Here is a 21,651-nt window from a genome sequence, read left to right as displayed (position 1 = left end):
GGATGTGGGTTTGATCCCTGGCCTCATTCAGTGGGTTAAGGATCTGGCATTGCTGCAAGCTGCAGTGGAGGTCACAGATGCAGCTCAGATCCTGCACTGCTGTGGCGTAGGCCAGCAGCTGCAGCTCTGATCTGACCCTGGGAACTTCCAAATGCTTCAGGGGCAGCCATAGAAAGAAAAAAAATTAGTTTTAAAGAGGTCTTTCAGAAAGGAAAAAATACAATTGAATCGTTCCAAGTATATAGTGGATTTTCTACAATTCTTTGTCTCTCAATTCTACTCTCACATCACTTTTCCCAGGAATAAAATGAAGGTATAGAAAATATTTTGACATCATGAACATTTCACATTGTTTCCCAGTAGATCAAACATTGTTAGAAGAGAATTAAGTTACATATTCTCAGAAGGCAAACTTTTAAGAGAAATAGGGTTTTGGTGGAGGTGACTCTATAGCTGCGCACCTCATCCAGCCTCCCACTGGGGATGACTGACGGGCAGGAGAACCAGCCAATCAGGGCACTGCTAAGAGCAAGAGAGCCAGCTGGTAACATCCTGTCTGTGGCGACATGTGTAAACCTGGACTGTCCCACAAAAACCGGAACTAAAGAGGGACCCTCGAAGAGCGAGAAAAGCACCTCGCGTGGACAAAGGTTTTTTAAGAACTCACTAGACCTTGACTTCCAGCTGAATAATTACTGTTTATACAATAAATTACTTCTCTTAGGGCCTGGCACTTTCGTGTACCTTATCACTTTCTTCTTCACAATAATCCTATGAGTTGGCCAAGCACCTAGTCATTCAAGAGTCATTACGCCTGTTTTCCAAATGAGAAAAACCGAGGGAAATAAACATATGTGACTAAGGAAGGTGGCGCAGTTGGGTGTCAGGGCTAGGGCTTAAAATCACATCTTCAACTCAGTCCTGTCCCCTCTTTTCACAGCTTGGCACCTACAGAGTCCTCGGAATGGCATTAGAGAGCAATCAGAGAAAGGCTGGAAGACTGCACATCTTGCTTTCCTCTGTGAGAGAAATTTACTTATAATAAAGTAGAATGCAGTTTTAGCGGCTTTTTTTGGGGGGGGGGGTCTTTTTGCCTTTTTCTAGGGCCGCTTCCCGCAGCATATGGAGGGTCCCAGGCTAGGTAGACCCCTAATTAGAGCTGTAGCCACTGGCCTACGTCACAGCCACGGCCACATGGGATCCGAGTCTGTGACCTACACCACAGCTCACAGCAATGCCGGATCCTTAACCCTCTGAGCAAGGCCAGGGATCGAACCCTCAACCTCATGGTTCCTAGTCGGATTCATTAACCACTGCGCCACGGCGGAAATTCCAGTGGCTTTTTTTAAATTAAAGACTTGTGTTGGGGGATGGCAGAGGGATAGGAATTAAAAGGGTCTTGTTTTGTTTTGTTTTGTGTTTGTTTGGTGGCCGCACCCGTAGTTGTGAGCAGCAATTCTGGATCCTTAACAACTTGCGCTGGGCTAGAGATTGAACCCATGCCTCTGCAGCAACCCGAGCCGCTGCAGTTGGATTCTTAACCCACTGTGCCACAGCAGGAACTCCAAGAGGGATTTCTAATAAATGTGTGTTTCTTTTTCTGTTAGGTACATACACTGTACCTTATAAAAAATGGCAATTTTCTCTTCCAATGAGGTCAAACTTAATCATGCTGAGGCAGCCAATGGAATTCTTAGGAACCATCTCACACTCCTTTGACAAGTGAGTAACATATCTGTAACTTTACAAAGTGTCTCTCTTGGACTAGATTCTCCGATTCAGAGCTAAGAGTACCTGTTCCTCCTGGATGACACCAGACAGGGTGTGCCCATACTGACGAGCACCGCGAGGGCTTTCCATTCCATGTTTTAAACCTAAAATGTTACCAATGTGAATGTGAATAGCTGCTTTCTAAACCTGAGATGTTTTAGAGCACAGGTATCAGAAAGTAAAGGAGGGAGGGAAGGAAACAAAAAATTTACCCGGTTAAAAAGGGCCCTTTTTCAGTCAGTCGGGAAACTCATATCTGGTTAGGGTAATACTCAAAATATCCCAAATACAGCAAGTACTTTGCTTTTTCCATGCTAGAGTATGAAAATCAACAAACTGCTTTAGACAGACATTTCCATGACTCGTCTCCCATAAAATCAAAAGGTTTTACTTAAGCCACTAACTCCAACATGGAGCCTCTTAATATACTCTTTTCAGAGATACTCGGGAAAATGACATGGTGGTTTAAAAAATACGAGTCTGTTATTTACCTTTGCTTATGTGTGTATATAATAAGGCAGACACAAGAATACTTAAAGGACACAACCTGAAATGAACTATCTCCTTGTTGAACTTGACTCTGGCAACACAAATCAAATGGCTCTATAAAGAGATGGCCAATTGGAGTGGAGAAAATTGTCCAGCCTCTGTGCTTTCTACGCACGTGCACCTCGCTTCTCACACTGGAAATGCTGGGTTAGAATGATCTATTCATACACTGATTTACTCCACCATACTGTCAGCTAGCGGGAAGGAATTATGTCTCTTAACAATACTTCCCTAGAACCTATACAGTGCTAACACCAGATGAATAAATAAGTTATTGGGATATAACAGTATATAGTGCACAGTAAAGAATGGCAGGAATTAGAAGTGATGGTTGATGGGAAAAAGACTCCAAACCATTTAACTCTGTTCAGTTCTCATGGTAAAAGAAATGGGATTTTCATGCTAAAGAGCTTCTACTTCTACAAGGATTCTCGGTGGAGTATAAGGGACAAAAGTCCATGAGAATAAGCTTGGTGAGGACAGGGAGCTTGTTGATTTGCTCATAAAGTATTTCTTACAGTCTCGGGTATAGGACAACCACTCAATAAACATTTAGATGGTGTCAGGCTTTGGGTGGACAGATAGATAAATGAGTGAAAATGCAAACTAAATGGGAAAATTTCAGGCTGCAAATTAAAACTCAGCTGAAACAACACATCACTTGTCACTAATGGTTACTCACGCAATACTAGCAATAGTACTTGTTATTCATCTTCTAAATGGCAAGCTGGATTTATATGTTCTGTTTGAGACTTTTACTGCATGGGGGGAAAAAAAAAGCCCCACAAAACTAGGTGAAATAGGGAATGTTTTCTATGAGGTTGGATACAGTTATTTCCATCTTTATTCTCACTGATTCACTACCCTCTTTATTTATTTATCTTTGATTCACTGTTCTCGAGTGACTTTGGCCTTGGATGCAGCATGAAGTAGACTTCCAAGAAACCTCATGGCTATCTTTAGTGTTGTATTTGAGTTGATTTTTCTTACTTGTATACCAATCGTAGATTTTTGGTTTGCAGTTATTCTGAAGTTTTGATATAAGGGTGTGTGTGTGTATATATATATATATATGTATATATATATGAGATTGTTTTAGGTTGTTGGTCTCTTGGAGTTCTTGTCGTGGCACAGTGGTTAATGAATCTGACTAGGAACCATGAGGTTGCGGGTTCGATCCCTGGCCTTGCTCAGTGGGTTAAGGATCCGGCGTTGCCGCGAGCTGTGGTGTAGCTTGCAGACGCGGCTCGGATCCCGTGGATCCTGCGATGCTGTGGCTCTGGCGTAGACTGGCGGCTACAGCTCCAATTAGACCCCTAGCCTGGGAACCTCCACATGCCGTAGGAGCGGCCCTAAAAAAGGCAAAAGGCAAAAAAAACAAAAAAAAACAAAAACAAAAGTTGTTGGTCTCTTAATTGCAAGTTCATCTCCAGTGTCTTGCGTTTGTACCCACCTCTTCTCAGGATTTCTGATTTTGGTGGCATAATTGTGCATGGATGATTTTGTAACTTTACTGTAATATACCTTTACTGGTCATTGGTGGTATTTTTGTTTCCTGTTGCGGCCTTTTCTTTTCTGCCTAGAGAAGTTCCTTTAGTATTTGTTGTAAAGCTGGTTTCACGTTGCTGAATTCTCTTAGCTTTTGCTTGTCTGTGAAGCTTTTGATTTCTTCTTCAAATCTGAATGAGAGCCTTGCTGGGTAAAGTAATCTTGGTTGGAGGTTTTTTCCTTTCATCACGTTTAATATATCATGCCACTCCCTTCTGGCCTGCAGAGCTTCTGCTAAAAAATCTGCCAATAACCTTATTGGGGTTCTCTTGTATGTTATTTCTCTTCCCTAGCTGCTTTCAATATTTTCTCTTCGTCTTTAATTTTGGTCAGTTTGATTAGTATGTGTCTCAGTGTATTCCTCCTTGGGTTTATTTTATATGGTACTTGTTGCACTACCTGGATTTGAGTGACTGGTTCCTTTCCCATGTGAGGGAAGTTTTCGGCTATTAACTCTTGGAATATTTCTTCTGTCCCCTTCTCTCTCTTTTCTCCTTCTGGCACCCCATTATATGGATGTTTGTGCGTTTAACTTTGTCCCAGAGCTCTCTGAGACTTTCTTCATTTGTTTTCAATCTTTTTTCTCTTTTCTGTTCTGCATCCGTAGTTTCCACTAATCTGTCTTCCACCTCGCTTATTTGTTCTTCTGCCTCCTGTATTCTGCTGTTGGCAGCTTCTACTGAATTTTTTATTTCAGTTATTGTATTTTGCATCTCTTCTTAAGTTTTATATCTTGTATGTTTTTGGTCAGTGTTTCCTGGAAGTTATCCATCTTTGCCTGCAGTTTATTTCCAATGTCTTGCATCATCTGCAGCATCAACAGTCTAAAGTCTTTTTCCTGGAGGCTGAGAATCTCCTGATCACTTAGCTGTTTTTCTGGGGTTTTTTCTTCCTCCCTCATCTTATAGTTCTCTGTCTTTTCATTTTTATAGGTTTTTGGTGTGGTGACCTTTTTACAGATAATAGAGTTGTAGCCTCTCTTACTTCTGGTGTCTGCTCCCCTTGTGGCTGAAGTTGGTATGGGGGCTGCTGTAGGCTTCCTGATGGGAGGGACTGATGCCTGCCCACTGGTAGGTGGAGCTGATTCCTATCCCTCTGGTGGGTGGGGCTTTGTCTCTGGGTGAGATTAGAGGCAGCTGTATGCCTGGGAGCACTTTAGGCAGCCTGTTTCCTGATGGGTGGGGCTGTGATCCCACCTGGATTGTTGTTTGGCCTGGGACTTCTCAGCACTGATGGGTGGGGCCAGATTTTGCCCAAATGGCCTCCTCCAGAGAAAGGCATGCTGATGAATATTCCCCAGAGCTTTGCTTCCAATGTCCTTCCCCCACAACAAGCCACATTCACCCCTGTTTTCCAGGAGGTCCTCTAAGAACTGCAGTCAGGTCCAACCCAGATTCCTATGGAGACTTTGCTTTTGCCCTGGGACCCAGTGCATGTGAAAGTCTGTGTGTCCCTTTTAAGAATGGGGTCTCTGTTTCCCCCAGTCTTGTGGAGCTCCTGCTTACAAGCCCCACTGGCCTTCAATGCCAGATGCTCCAGGGGCTCTTTCTTCCAGAGCCAGATCCCCACACATGGGAGTTGGATGTGGGGCTCAAAACTCTCACTCCTGTAGGTGAGTCTCTGTGAACCAGTTACTTTCCAGTCTGTGGGGCTTCCCACCCGGGAGGTATGGGGTTGCTTATACTGTGTACTTGTCCCTCCTACCTCTTGATGTGGCCTCCTCTTTGTTTTCTGGGGTAGGATATCTTTTTGAAAGTTTCTGGTCCATTTGGTTGAAGACTGTTCAGCATTTAGTTGTAAATTTTTTTGTTTTTAGGAGAGAAGTTGAGCTCCAGTCCTTCTATTCCACCATCTTAATCCCTAATTGTCCAGGAAACCTCATGGGATGTTCAATTTGCCTTTACTCTCATTTGACTGCTCATCATCATATTGTATGTTGGTCTCTTCCAAGGACCACGCAATGGCTATTGGGTACCTGGAAGGAGCTGCATTGTCTATTCAACTGTTTGTACTGTGTTTACAGAGTGTTGGCTTCTTTGTATCACTGAGTGGAACAGACCATGAATCACAGGCTATTAAATGAAATTACTGTGTAGGTGTACAATCCTTGCAGGGAAGGAGAACAAACACATAATTTTATACCAGCTTTGCTGTGTGTAATGATTTCTTAAAGAGGTTTTTGAAAAGGTCACAAAAGAGATAGGCAATAATGCTGGGCATACGAGTACAAAAAATGGTGTCATATCTGTCATTTCAGACAGAATGGAAAAATTACCTCTTATACACTGCTTGATAGTAAACAGCACATCCACATACACCACCTCATTGACTGTCAAAATGATTCTGAGAGGAAAGTAGGGCAGAACTTTGAATCACCATTTTAAAGAGAGAAAATCAAGATGTAAGAGGTTCTCTGACTTTAAATCACATGAGTCAGACGGAGTGTGTGTTTTGGTGGCAGGGCTGAAACCAAGCTCTCTGAAATTCCAGCAGGCCTAAGACCTCTGGGATAACCTTCCTTTTTCCAGAGCAAAGGCAATGCATAGTACCTGGTTTATTTCCTGAGTGGTTGCTATTTTGTCCTGAAATAGCAGAGGAGGACCGGTTGGAGGGAGCGATTTTCTTATCTTGCACTTTGTTGCCATCAGGCGCTATACAAATGAGACAAAGAGAAAAGACATACTTAGTTTCTTAAAATTTATTCAGTCAACATTCATTGTTAGCCCTTGTATCAAGTATTAGGCAAGATTCAGGAAACACCAATATTAAGTTCAATCCCTGCCCTTAAGGAGCATACTATTCAGTGGGAAGGAGACCCCAGAAGCAATGGCCTCAGCTCGTGACCAGTCCTACAGCAGTGGTGTCTTCAGGGTCCATGAACAGGCCAGCAGTTCTCAGCTGTCAGTTCATACATAAAGCAACCATGAGGAAGTATGGTTGGAACTTAAGAGTCTCTGATCTTTGTTCTTAGAAAATTCTACATTAGGAACCAAAAAATTCCAAGAATATAATGCAGAAGGTCACTGAAAGGAAATGAGGGGATATAATCTACTAGGATTTTGGAAAAGCCTTTAGCAAATATTCAATAACAAAGACTATTCAAGAGACTAAGTGAAATGTATTCTAGGAAAGGAATGAAGGGCAGAAACATCAGTCAATTCTCTGGTTCTAAAAAAAAAAAAAAAAAAGTATAGGGTTCTCCAGGACCAGGTAAGTGGTTGTTTTTGGTTTTTTTGTTTGTTTTTTGTTTTTTTTTAGGGCCACACCCACAGCATATGGAGGTTTCCAGGCTAGGGGTCAAATCAGAGCTATGGCTGCTGACCTACACCACAGCCACATCAGATCCGAGCTGTGTCTGCAACCTACACCACAGCTCACAGCAACCCACTGAGCGAGGCCAGGGATCGAACCGCTGTGCCATGACAGGAACTCCATGTATCACTTCATATGTTATTTTCAAAAGATTATTTAGAGCATACTTGCTACTTCTCAGATATCATGTAAAAAACCAAACCCTGATTGCCCCGGCCTCCTATCCTTTTCCTTAAAACCTGTTCCACCCACAGTCTCAGGTAATTCCAGTCTCAAGCAGAAGACACCCAGAGCCTCGGAGTCATTTTCGACCTCTCTCCTCCCAAAATCTGATCCACTCGTTAGTTGTTCCAGCTCTACCTTATGAAACATCCTCTCTACCACTGCCTTTCTGGTCGTCTTTTCCCTGTGTGGCTGCAGTATCTTTTTTTTTTTTTTTTTTTAAATGGCCTCACCCATAGCATGTGGAAGTTCCAGGACCAGGGATTGAATCCAAGCTACAGCTGCAATCTATGCTGCAGCAACGCCAAATCCTTTAGCCCACTGCACCAGGCTGGTGACTGAACCCGCACTTCTTCAGTGACGTGAGCTGCTGCAGTCCTATTCTTAACCCATGGCACCACAGTGGGAACTCCTCTTAACCAATCTACCTGATTCAACCACTGATCCTCTTCAGGCAAATCTCATCTCAGCAGCCAGAGTGATCCCATTAAATCATAAGTCATGTCATTCCCCATTCCCTGCTCCAAGTTTTTTTTTTTTTGTCTTTTTATCTTTTAAGGGCCACACCCACGGCACATGGAGGTCCCCAGGATAGGGGTTGAATCGGAGCTGTAGCTGCCGGCCTACGCCACAGCCATGTGGGATCAGAGCCGCGTCTGTGACCTACACCACAGCTCATGGCAACACTAGATCCTCACCCCACTGAGCGAGGCCAGGGATCAAACCCGCAACCTCATGGTTCCTAGTCGGATTAGTTTCCGCTGCACCACGATGGGAACTCCCTCAGCTCCAAGTTCTCTAACAGCTGCCATCCCACTCAGTAAAATTCAATAACCTCGGGCAGTCCCTATAGTGGTGGTTATGGATCTGGTGGTGGAAGTGGTGGATATAGTAGCAAAAGGTTCTAAAAACTCAGCAGAAAAGGGCTCCAGTTCTCAGCAGGAGAGAGCGTCAGGTGTTGTCGGGAAAAAGCTGACTTTCCATCAGTCATCCTAAATGCATTGGAGGAACTGTAAAAATCTGCCACGGAAGGAACAATGATCTATAGTTAGAAAAGTTATGCAGTTTAAACAGGAAATCCCTCTTGTTCAAGGCAGTCAAAGCCACAGTTTGCAAAAAGTGCAGCTATTGATGAACAGAATGTAGTGTCAATTAGATGTGCACTCCTGAGGTCTTTCATCTGTTGTAGCTTTTTCTTTGTATTACATCAGGTATATTGCCCTGTAAATTGTAGTAGTAGTACCAGGACTAAAAGATTAAGAAATTTAAAAGGGTAACATTCATGGTCTGTCCATGGCATGCAAGGTACTATATGGTTAGGCCTTTACCTTGTACCCCTTTCCCTCTTAATTACTCTGCTCAGATCTTACTTAGTCCACCTCAGAGCTTGGCCTGTACCTGAAATGTTCTCCCAGATGTCAACACAGGTCTCCCCTTCACTTCCACTGGCTCTCTGCTCAAATGTGACATTAGAGTCCTCTCAACCTACTGAAAATTTCATCCCCACCACTCCCCGCTCAGAGGAGCTCTTATCCCCCGACATAGCACATATTATATCCTCTAACAGGCTGAGGGAAACAGATAATAACTAGAAAGTAAGACTCATTTGTTCAAGGTTTTCCAGCCTAAAAGGTGTGATAGTAATTATGCTTCAGGAACGCTAAATTTAAAAATGGTACATAAGATGTCCTAAAAAAAAAAGTCACTAAGTTTCCTAGATTTATCTTTGTCCTTTTTTTTTTTTTTTTGTATTTTTCTAGGGCCACACCTGTGGCATATGGAGGTTCCCAGGCTAGGGGTCTAATCAGAGCTGTAGCTGCTGACCCTCGCCAGAGCAACACGGGATCTGAGCCACGTCTGCAACCTACACCACAGCTCATGGCAATGCCAGATCCTTAACCCACTGAACAAGGACCAGGGATCGAACTTGCAACCTCATGGTTCTTAGTCTGATTCATTAACCACTGAGCCACGATGGGAACTCTGATTTATCTTTGTCCTCTGAATGAAGAATATACCAATTTGTATAGCTCTCTCTCAATTACATGTAGTATTAGCTAGCACAGAAAACCAGAGACTAAATACTAGAAAGGATCTTATCACTATTTTTAATTGCCCAGTTTCAAACAGTTTGTTGGCTTTAAATAACAGGGTCAAACATAAACACTGACTGCTCTAACACATGCTCTCATCTCACTTGCCACAAACAAGTTGCCAGTTATTACCACGTGGCGGGTAAAGTTCACACTAGTTCGTATTGGCCTATTGCTCACAACTTTAGAGGCAGCCCTTAAAGACCCAAAATTGACAAGTGGAACCGCTGGTGCTTACTATGGATAGAACAACCATCCATGTATCCTGCAAGGAAGTCTTCCTAAAACTGCTCATAAAGAAGTTAATACTTATGAAAGGTAACCAGAAAGTATCACACAGATTTGCAATACTTTATACACTTTTTTTTATTATATAGTCACCCCCAGCACACAGCATGTAAAGCCTTGATTAGTAAGCTGTTTAAGGGGTCTTCTCTTTTTAGTTAACTGAAAGATAATTAGGACCACTTGTTCTAGAATATATTTCAAGTCTATTCATTTCTTTCTTGCCTTGTTATGTTTGACGTAATTTAATCTGTCTCCAGTGACTATCTGCCGTGCCCCCAGGTCCAGAAAACAGACATCAATCCTAGCTGAATATTACGCTACAGCAGACGGTGGAGGAGATTAAAAACACATGTTCAGTGCAAGTGACTTTTCCCAATAATCCCTGATGAATCTGTGATAAAAGCGTTCCTTTTTTTTCCCCACTGTAATTTGCTTTGTTTTAAAACGCAAATGTAAAAAATAAATTTCAATTAAGCTGGAGGTCTGGTTACTTGCATGCCAGTTGATCTGTATTTTGAACTTTTATTAAATCCACTCGAGCTGAACATCTGTCTGCCCTGCTTTATTATCTGGATCTCAGGAATTCATTTCTACCACAGCAGACCTTCTGAGTCCTATTCATAACAAGACAAATTTAAAACCCATCTTAAAATTCATTCTGTTCATATAAAACTAATGGGTTAAGTTTAGTAAAATAAAGGTAATTCTAAAAGTGGTCAGGTGGTTTAGCCCAAGATCATGTGCTGTTAATTTTTAACCATTAGATTGAACCTTTGTCTAAAGTTTTCAGGCCATATATTTGCTTTTATAGCAATCATTTCCTTCCATGCCTGTAAGGGTCCTCATTTCTCCAAAAAACCTCTGGTTAACACTATCATGGCAGGAGGGAAGACAGATTCAGACAGACTGGGGTTAAACTGTGAGTCCTACTTACTAGCTGAGTGACCTTCTGAAAGCTTCTTGATGTCTCTGCATAGATAACATGGGGGCGAAATTGCCAAACTCACAGGGTCACCGGGAGGATTAGCCGAAAAGGTGTATGTAAATCCATGATACAGGTTGGCACATAGAAGGTGTTTGGCAAATATTCAGCCCTCCTCTCAACTTTTACACTCTTCTTGGAGGTCCTGGGCCTCCCACACTTAACGGCACTCTACAGTGTGGAGCTCTGTGTCTGCGGTTGTGCAGGGGGCGGTGTGTGCTTTGGAGTCAGCTGACCTGGCTCTGCCGCTTGTGAGCTGTGAATCCTCAGCCCGTCACTCACGCTTACGGTCTTAATTTCCCCATCTGGAGCGAAGGAATACCTGCAGGTCGTGAAAATGAACTGAGACTGCTGGGTCCACTGCAAGGCTGGAGAAATGGTGGAAGGTATTTCCCGTCCTCCCCCTATTCCTACACAAAGGTGGGAAATGGGGTTTCTAGTTCCTCTGGGCTGTGCTTGCTCAGTGCTAACAGGAAAAGCAGACCTGTATCAACTTGGTGACAGTGGTCCTGGGGAGCAGAGTCTAGCTCTGCTGCTGCTTTCAGGGGTTTTCAGCTCAGCTACAATCCCATCTCTGGGGGCCTCAGGTAGGTAGGACTTATTGGCAGGGTTTTCAGGATACAGCCTGGCTTGAGAAAATCATCTGTCTCTCTGGGGCTTGGAGAGATCACAATTTTCTGAAATTTAATACCTTCCAAGTTATCATCACATTAAGTTAAGTATGAGCCTTAAAAAAAACAAACCAACCAACTAAAAAAACCCCGGAGTTCCCATCATGGTTCAGTGGTTAATGAATCCGACTAAGAACCATGAGGTTTCAGGTTCAATCCCTGCCTCACTCAGTGGGTTAAGGATCCGGCGTTGCCATGAGCTGTGGTATAGGTCGCAGACATGGCTCAGATCCTGCGTTGCTGTGGCTCTGGCGTAGGCTGGTGGCTACAGCTCTGATTAGACCCCTAACCTGGGAACCTCCACATGCTGCGGGTGCGGCCCTAAAAAGAAAACAAAACAAAATAAAACCCCTTCAATTATAATAGGAAAATAAAATCTTCCGAGAGGCTTTTTTTTTTTTTTAAACAAAGTGCAGTGTGCTTTACTGTTCGAGAACACAGTGAAAATAGCAATTTACTCATTTAAGATTTTCAACATTTAAAAATCTGGAAATTCTAGGTAACTAGCAGGTTAGGATCACATGTACTACTTTTAAATTTACCATTAAAATAATACTATTTTTAAAACGACTCAGGTAATGTTCCAGGATTATTTATTTCAATCTCTTTTCCTTCATTTTTTTTTTTAAAGAAAATTGAGCCATATACTATGATGCTCAGTCAGTCTTTGCTAGCCTTATAAAATTTTTATTGATCTTCCTGCTGGCTTGAAAGCTTTATTCCATTAGTGTCACATGTGAGAGTGTGAAAGACAAGAGGAAGGATGGAGAGAAGCACCCTTGTGGTCTGGGACTGTCTCTAAATCACTCTGCAACAGAATAGGGAGGCAGCGGACACTTGGAACTTTTGAGTAAAAATCCTGCAGCTCCAGGAAGTGCCACAAATGTATCTCTATAACGCACATCCTCTAAGATTTATTGCATTCTTTGCAAAACCCTCCCCTCAGGTTCATGGAGTTCTCACTGCTCTGTTTCTATTTTTGGCTGTATGGTCTGATTGAAGCATCTCCTCTCAACCATCGAGATAACTGGTCCAACAAATGCTTAATTTAGTAAAAAGGCTTACTCTTGTAGGATGTTTATGGCTACAATCTCAGGGACCATGCTGAGTTTAAACTCACTGAATGATAGGTGGTCTTGACATCTACTAAAAATAATGTTTTTCTGTCACTATTTTAAATAAAATATGGCATGTGGGCTGGGAAATAGTAACCCTTGAGGCTTCGACCCCCAGCTCTGTGCTACACACACAGCCTTAGGAGAATAAACCAGAAGACAAAACTAGAGGTTGAACTGCACACAACTACCATTTTTGTAGTAACAAATCGGTGAATCTTGCAACTTCGTGTCTCAATCTCATCGTTTCAATCTACCTGTGCAGAAGAGTTAACGTGGCAGGCCTGTGAGTGCTGTGCCTTTAGAAAGGCCTGATTTAGCTTCATGTCTTTTTGCTACGATAAATCTTGGCCACAAGTATGACTAATATGCTGAGTCTTCCTAATGAATCAATCACAGAACCTGAATCACAAATAGCTTATTTGAAAATCTGGCCACAGAATACTGTTATGGTAACTTAAGAATGTGACTGGTTCAAAATCATATACGATAAAGATTACAGGGTAACTCTTGGGTCATTCAGAGTGTTTCACCTAAAATTTTCTACTTTATGAGCTCTTTCTGCTCCTTAACCTGACAGTTAAAATTGATTCTAATATAGCTGCCAGGAATACTGTAACTTTTAAGTCACGGCCCTTAAATGTTTTATCCAGTATTATTTATGAAAGTTGCATTAAATGAGGACATAATGCCACCTCATAACTAATGACTTTTATGATTATTCCAAATAATGGAGAGCTTTTTCAGTTGAAACTCCTCATTTAAAGTGAAGTTTTGGAAAAACGATCGAAGCTCACAAAGTCGGCATTAGGCAAACCTAGGTTTAATTTTCCACTTTGCTTCCGTTTTCTTCCCACTTGCATTTGTTCAAGTCAACACCCTCCTGCATGGGACACCTTGTGCTCTGTACTGACCATAATATTAAGTGAATAACGCAGCTTTTCTACGACTTTTTCCTTTTCTGGGTCCCTAATTCTGGGGAACTTTGAACTCCCCCCCCCCCCCAATTTCTCTTCAGAAAAGTTCTCTCCTATTAAGGCCTAAAGCACAGTTTTGAACTCACTTTCAAGTCCGCATTTATAAACAGTCCCCCCGCCTCTAGGGAGACTTCATGTATGTATCACTTGAAACTATGTCAAAAGCTGAACTAGCTGTCCTCACAAAAGCAGCCAACTGCGATGTCAGTCTCTTTGTTACTATCAGAGGAACCACCATATTCTTAGGCTCCGAAATGTTATGTAATTTTTTTCAATCAACATTTCCTGACTCCCCCACGGGCCGGGCCAGCGCTGTGCCACGCACTAAGAACACACTAAGAATAAATACAGAGATCCGAGGACATGGCACCTACGTGCAAGAGGCTCATCATCCTTTGGAGGAGACAATATGCAAACACATGCAATTAAAAGAGACCAATTCAGTTTTCAAGTATCAGCACACTACAGATGATAACCCAATAAACAAGGTAGTGTTAGAAGGACTCGGAGATGGGAGAAGGTGCTCTGGGAGGAGTGGTGGTGGAAAACCTCACAGGATCAAGATTTTGAGGAATGGAGAGAACCTGCATAATTGGTGGGGGGGGGGGCAGGGGGAGACGGGCAGGAGGTGGGGAAGGAGAGAACACTCCTGGCTGGGGCACAGCATGTGCAAAACCGCAGAGGCCAAAAAACTGAGAGTCAGTGGGGGCTGTCCAGTCAGACAGAGGGACTAGGAAGGCAGGCAGTTGAAAATAAGACAAACAGGCGGAGGGCAATGCCTCCTCGGATTCCAAGGGTTTGGACTTTATGATGAAGGTAATGGGGATGGCTGGAGGGTGCTGCAGGGAACTTCCAGCTGTGAACCACTGGGGCTTCAGTGCACTCCAGAAAAATGAAAAGTGAGGCCCAACAAGCCCACTGGAAAGGTATTTTAAAAGGTTATCATCTTAAACAATAAAAGGAAATTGACCTAAACCCAGACTCCTTAGGAATTCTGCTTTCTGCATAATTTCATAATTATTCACTCTTCAGAGTTTTCCACTTACCCTTACCATGTACCAAGAGACAATTAATTATTTAACCATTAAGGGGAAAAAAAGTGACACAAATGACTATGGGGACCCAAGCCTGAAGCTGAAACATCAGGGAGCAGGGAAGGGGCAGGTCAGTGCAGCTGTCCTAGTGGGAACAGGTCTGGGTCTCCTCTGCTTCACATCCTGCAGGAGATGGGACCCCAGCCATGAACTCTAGGGAGCAAGAGCAGTGGGCAGAAAGAAACACGGAATGGAGGAAGTGTGCCTGCTGGGAAACAGGTGGGTGTTTTTGAAGGTCATGTTGAATGCAGGTAGACGCTGCTGAGTATCTTTACTCTTTCAGGATGGGGAAGCAGCCACTTCAATATGCAAACTTACAGGCACGACGCCATGGCTACGTATGTAACTACAGATGCTGAAAAACAGTGCTGAGTCTGATTTGCCCTTCTGCACTTTGTGGTACGGTGCAACCTCTGGCCACATTTCACCTGACACAGCAATAAGAAGCATGAACCATTCATCCCACACTCTATTGCTCATTTCTTGTTGCAAAAACAAATGCAATTAAATGAGACCACCTGATAATAATGTATATCTGAGTCATACACTACATTCTCCTTATTCATTCCGTTGACAGAAACAATTCCATTAAGTCAGTCTTTTCTTTGCATTTCACACACTGCAGACAGAACAAAACTCATGACTTGGTGGCTACACTAGACTGCATTAGAGGCTTATAAGACCCTATGGAGGTTTCAAAATTTGAAGGGAGCTCATCCAGCAACAATGAACAGTGACTAAAAGTCACTGTCAATTTTGTTTTTTCATGAAGAAAAAATTACGACAGTGATGGAAAATGAGATTTACCCCAAACACAAAGAAGCTCATCCAATACTGAAATAATACAAACCCAATGCAAAGACACTGATTTTACAAATACAATCCAATGTTGGGTATAGCTATGTGAAGTACAGGAACAGAATTGACCAGCAACATCACTCCACATCTTCAAAACTGACAAGAAGGCATGACGAATGGAACAGACACATGCTGGAGTTTATTAGTAGTTTATAATCCATCGACTTCCAGAAAGAAGCTGAGGCAGTTGCACTGAACTATCATTTACACATAAGATGATAAAAATAGTGACACACCATAACCTTTTCTATAAGAATCCATTTTTTGTTTGCTCAATTACACAAGAAGACAGAAATATTACTTCTATAACTATAAATGATTATTCTATCCAAACAAGTTACCGAGATGTTTTTCAGGGGTAAGGAATGGTTACTTGTTTACTCCAAAGAGCTGTTTAATCACAGCCATCATGTTCTGAGCTTAAAGACCCACAGATGTTCTCCAAGTAAATGGAGCTACAGGCTAATTTAGTCTTGGATACTTGGCTCCGTGCAGAACTATGACAATTTCTATGAGACCAGAGGAACCTGGGGGCAGGGACGGTGTCTTCGTCTTTACAATCTCCATACCTTTAGTGTTTAGCCAACTATCTGGCATACAGGTGACATTGAATAAATGCCTGAAAAAGGAAATGACAGAATAAGAGAGGGTGGATGGTGTACCCCAAACAAACTGTGGCAAAGGCCCAGGAAGAAAAAGTATTAATGATAAGTAAAAAGTATACACTTGCTCATTTTTTGATGGCTGCTAAGACTGTAGAGAAAAGGTGACCGAAAGAATTGTCAGATCACAGTCACAGCCACGCCATGTCAGGAAAAGAAAAACTATTTAATGCAATTCTAGGATGATTTTCATCATCCTAAATGCCAGGCAAGACTCAAAAGTCAAATTAGCCAGTATCTGGGGTATTAGAATGTCAATCTCCAAATACAATAGAATACTGCCTGTATGGCATGGGGGTGGCAGGCGTGGGCATGAGAACATTACAGCCTCTGCTGGAAACATCAGAAAGGCTACACACAAGCTTTTCATCTTGAGAGATTTGTAAAACTCAATCTTTTTCTAAAGCAACGTAATAGATTTGCTTAGATAATGCAGGTTAAAAAGACAAACACAAACATCCATCTTTGCTGAAATGAAGAAAAGCGTTTCAGAAAAGCACCCGTTCCATGTATTTTGTGGGGACAGGTGGGAATCACTTCTTTAGCTGTCTTGTTTAACCCCCAAAAGCAGCTTCTTGATTTGGGTTCCAGAGTCTTTCTGACACACTTGCCTGAGAGGAGTAAACATTACACACTTGAAATTCAGCCCCAAAGGCTATTATTTAAAAAACAAACAAAAAATTAACAAAATCCTTTCTCCAGCCAGATGGCAACACTATAAATAGAAAATGCTGTATTTTCCACCTGTATTAATACAAACCAGATTAAAAAGCCAAGTCTTTTCTCATCTGTTGAGATATTCATATGATTTTTATCCTTCACTTTGTTAATATGATGTATCATGTTGATTGATTTACAGATATTGAACTACCCCTGGATCCCTGTAATAAATCCTAATTAATAAAAAAAAAAATTAAAAAAAAAAGCAAGTCTTTTCATCCCCATAGGTGACATGCTTTCCTGGCAATTTATCACCAGTCACAATGCAAGCTGCTACACAAATGATCTCTGCCCCATAATATGAACAGTGTTACGACTAAGCAAAGTATAGGACAAAGTACAGAAAAGGGGAGAAAACACTAACCATATTAAGTTTTCCAGTCACACTGAGAAATAGTAAATTACAGATTGTAGTTAATTGTCTACATTTCAACAGCTGTCTAAATTTCTAATTATCAAATCAGAGCCAATTCAATTAAATTCAATGTGTAATTAAAAGCAGCTATTTAAATAACGGGAAAGAAAAATAATTAGAACTCAATTGTATTACACTCTACTTAATTAAAATAACCAACTGAAAGAAGCTGTTTCTACTTTGAAACGGGATTACAACGTACTTTGAAGAAAACTAAAAGGGAGTGCTCTTGGGTCACAGCAGGTTAAGGATCCAGCGTTGCCACTGTAGTGGCTCAGGTTCAATCCCTGGCCTGGGAACTTCCACATGTTGTGGAAGCAGGCCCCCATCCCCCGCCCCCACCCCCCAAAAAAAACTAAAATGGTTAATGTCAGTGTTTTACAAAGTGATTACTTTGGGCCACAAAATAGAAAAGATTTTGTACTTAAATGCAAAATAAAATTATCCAGGTAGTAAATGTATGGTTCTTAGAAAAAGTCCCAAATAAAAAGGGGACTCAGTTTTAAATATCAGTTTTGCAAATAAATGTGAAAGTAATTTTAATCCTTGGAGTATTTTGTCGACTGAATGAGTGTAATCTGTGAAGTAAACACATACATATAGTTGCAGAATAATAATCACTAATCATTCCTCCTCTGCAGAAAATAGTAATACTTACATTTAAATCATTTAAGGTAAACACTGAAAACCTCTATAGGAATGAGTGGTTAAAATGAAAAGTTCATTCCAATTCATTTCAGGTAACTATTGAACATTTAACTTAAAGGTTGTTTAAGATGATGGGCCAACCCCATCTCCCCTGCTGTCTCATTCTACACCTGCGACCGTGTTAGTTGTTGTTCTCTTACTGGAACACCAGCCTCACCATCTCTCCAACTACTTAAATCTAATCAAAACTTTTTTTTTTTTTTTTAAGATATCCTCTTTCCTCCCTCCCACTAAATATAGTTAATTTACAATGCTGTGTTAGTTTTAAGTGTACAGCAAAGGAATTCAGTTGTACATATTTTCTTTTTCAGATTCTTTTCCACTCTAAACCATAAGATATTGAATATAGTTTCTTGTGCTGTACAATAGGTCTATGTAGTTTATACACACTACTACACATAAAATAGATACATTCATTTAAAACTCCTAGTTTATCTCTTCCCACCCCTGTCATTTATCCCCTTTGGTAACCATAAGTTTGTTTTCTATGACTGTGAGTCTATTTCCGTTAAGTAAATAAGTTCATTTGTATTAGTTTATTACTTTTTTGGCTGCACCTGCAGCTTGTAAATGTTACCGGGCTAGTAACAGAACTCATGCCACAGCTATAACCAGAACAGTAGTGACAATGTGGGATCCTTAACATGCTGAGCCACAAGGGAACTTGTGTATCTTTATTTTACATCCCACACATAAGTGACATAATATATTGGTGTTTCTCTGACTTCATTTAATATAATTCTAGGCCCATTCATGTTGCTGCAAATAGCATTTTTTCATTCTTTTTCATGGCGGAGTAATATTCCATTGCATGTGTGCATCACATCTTTATCCATTCATCTGTCTATGGACATTTAGGTTGCTTCCATGTCTTGGCTACTGTGAATAGCTCAGCCATGCACATTGGGGTGCATGTATCTTTTCAAATTAGAGTTTCCTCCAAATATGCTCCAGTGGGGGATTGCTGGATCATTTGGAAACTCTTATTTTTAGTTTAAGGAACCTTCATACTGTTCTCTATGGTGACTACACCAATTTACATTCCCACCAATAGGTAGGATGGTGCCTTAAAAAATAAACTTTAAGAGTTTTAATTTTACAGCACATTTGAGCAGAAAATACAAAGAATTCCCTGTATCCTGCTTCCACACAAGAGCCACAGTAGTGACAATACCGGATGCATACTCCCTCCCACTCTCAACATCCTGCACTGAGTAGTACATTTGTTTCAATCAATGAACCTACATTAACACATTATCAGCCAAAGCCCACAGTTCACATTAGCCTTCACTCCTAGTATTGGTTTGGGTTTGGACAAATGCATACTGTCGTGTGTCTAGCATTACAGCACTGAACAGCATTCAGACCATTTTTCACAGGCCAGCTCAAGTCTCTTTCTCAAGAAATCTCTTCTTGCTATTTCTACTGCCAACACATTTCTTTCTCTGACTTTTCCTACACTCCATGGCTGCCCCACACTGCTCTGCGTTTGACTTCATTCTCTTACGTGATTTTTAGAATGTATATTTCCAAAGGTTCTAAATACTGATAATCTCATGAAAGGCCAGGCAAAAACTGTGCTTTATAGTAGGAAAAAAAGGAGGGGGGGAGGGGTGCTTGAGGCAACATTTCCCCGCTTGGAAATTCATACTGCCAGTTTGCATAGGGATCCTGGCTGGTTACCCAATGCTTCTTTTCTAACGGCAGTCTGATTGGCCACAAGGTACAGTTCTGGCCAAAGAGCAGGAAACTGAAGTTGTTGCTGGGGTTTGTAGGAATGCACCTTAGAGGAGAAGCAGACCCAGGTGGGCTTCCTCCTCCCAACTTCCTTTCTTCCTGCCTTGAACATGGACGTGATGTTCAGGGTACAGTGCCTGCCTTGTAACCAGGAGGCTCTCAAGAGGGAGAGGCTACGGGAGTAACAAGAGCCCTGGCCCTCACATCTTTTGAGCTGCTGAGCAAACGTTAGCAACTGTTGACTTCAGTTTCCTGCAGGTAAAAAAAAAGAAAACTCCTAATTTGTTTAAATCATCTCCCAGCACTGCCCTTGCCCCGATTCTGTACCCACAATTAAAAGCAATCACATGGAGTTCCCGTCGTGGCGCAGAGGTTAACGAATCCGACTAGGAACCATGAGGTTGTGGGTTCGGTCCCTGCCCTTGCTCAGTGGGTCAACGATCCGGCGTTGCCGTGAGCTGTGGTGTAGGTTGCAGACGCGGCTCAGATCCCGTGTTGCTGTGGCTCTGGCGTAGGCCGGTGGCTACAGCTCTGATTCGACCCCTGGCCTGGGAACCTCCATATGCCGCAGGAGCGGCCCAAGAAAATAGCAAAAAAAAAAAAAAAAAAAAGCAATCACTAACTACAGAATCAAGTCCAAGCACCTGAGTCTTCCAAATAATCTTCCAAAATCTGGCCCCTGCCCAGGCTGCTAGCTCCCACTTCCTCTCTTCCCAACAATCACCTTGTCGAGGCCTGAGCCCCATCAGACACTCCTGAGGGCTGGAGGGGACGCTCCAAACGGGCTTTGAAGTGAGATTCAGAAAAGGCAGAGGATTTAATTTAGGTGGGGGGTGCGAGGGATAATAAAAGGCTACAAAGGACAGCGATGAACCAGAAAAAAAAAAAAAAAAAAACAAGGCACACAAAACGAGATGGTGGTTAGATGATAAAAATATCTCTTACGGTGGTGTCTTGGAGGATGGCTTTTCATTCAAGGCATTCACCAGCGCGCTCAGCCCTGGGGATTCTGTACACACATCGCATTTCAGCACCTCCTTCATTTGGGAGGTCATGACTTACTCTACATCCTTCCGGAAGTCAGGAAGCAAAACAGGGGCTCCTTCATCAGGCTGAAGCAGATCCGAAGTTAGTTTTGTAAACATCAAGAGGAACCAAATCAGAAGGGGAAAAAAAATGAGCCAAAGAGGCCAGATGAGGGTTTTAATACCATCATTTGTGATGGAAATCAGTTCCACAGGAATTTCAACAACTTAGAAGCCAGTGGATTTCTGAAATGAATGTGAAGATCCCCCCAGAGCAAACCTGGTCATCTAGAACATTCTGTGACAGTTCCTGAGCCCCCGTCCTCCTTTTCCAACCACCTAGCATCCTACATACAACTGCTCTTAACCTGCACAGAGGCACTCGCAAATTGGCGGCAGGACTAAATTACCTCCTCTCTCAGCAGTTTTATAAATGTTATCGGCATAGGTATTAATTATACACTTGCCTATAAAAAGAAGTAAAAATAAAAATTTCAATTGATTTCGTGTATTTTGTCCTTTTTTTGTGTGTGTGTGTGTGGCATACACAAGTTGCAGGGTCAGGGACTGAACTTGTGCCACAACAGTGACTACACAGGATCCTTAACCCACTGAGTCACTAGGGAACTCCCAGATATGGTGGGGTTTTTTTTTTGTTGTTGTTGTTGTTTTTGCCACCCCCATGACATATGGGAGTTCCCAGACCAGAGACTGAATCTGAGCCAGTGTATCTTTTAACCCACTGTGCCGGGCCTGGGATAGAACCTTCACCTCCTGCAGCAACCCAAGCTGCTGCAGTCAGATACCTAACCTACTGCACAAGAGTGGAAACGCCCAGGTTTAGCGTATTTTTAATAACATTTACTAGCTTTTCTATATGATAGAAAGACTATGAAGATAAAAAT

General features: G+C 42.0%; 1 protein-coding gene across 5 annotated transcripts in view; it reads right to left on the bottom strand.

The window, feature by feature from the left end:
- MAP7 (microtubule associated protein 7) overlaps nt 1-21,651 on the bottom strand; it is a 176,100-nt gene that overhangs the window by 58,593 nt on the left and 95,856 nt on the right. For all 5 annotated transcript variants that reach the window (XM_047770115.1, XM_047770112.1, XM_047770113.1 and 2 more), the window contains exon 2: nt 6,417-6,518. In XM_047770115.1, the coding sequence (XP_047626071.1) occupies nt 6,417-6,518 (102 nt within the window). The remainder of the gene's footprint in view (nt 1-6,416; nt 6,519-21,651) is intronic.

The sequence above is a fragment of the Phacochoerus africanus genome, chromosome 2, assembly GCF_016906955.1.
Source record: "Phacochoerus africanus isolate WHEZ1 chromosome 2, ROS_Pafr_v1, whole genome shotgun sequence".
Classification (NCBI taxonomy): domain Eukaryota; kingdom Metazoa; phylum Chordata; class Mammalia; order Artiodactyla; family Suidae; genus Phacochoerus; species Phacochoerus africanus.
Note: the sequence above shows the minus strand (reverse complement) of the source record. Positions and strands in the feature narration are given on the sequence as shown.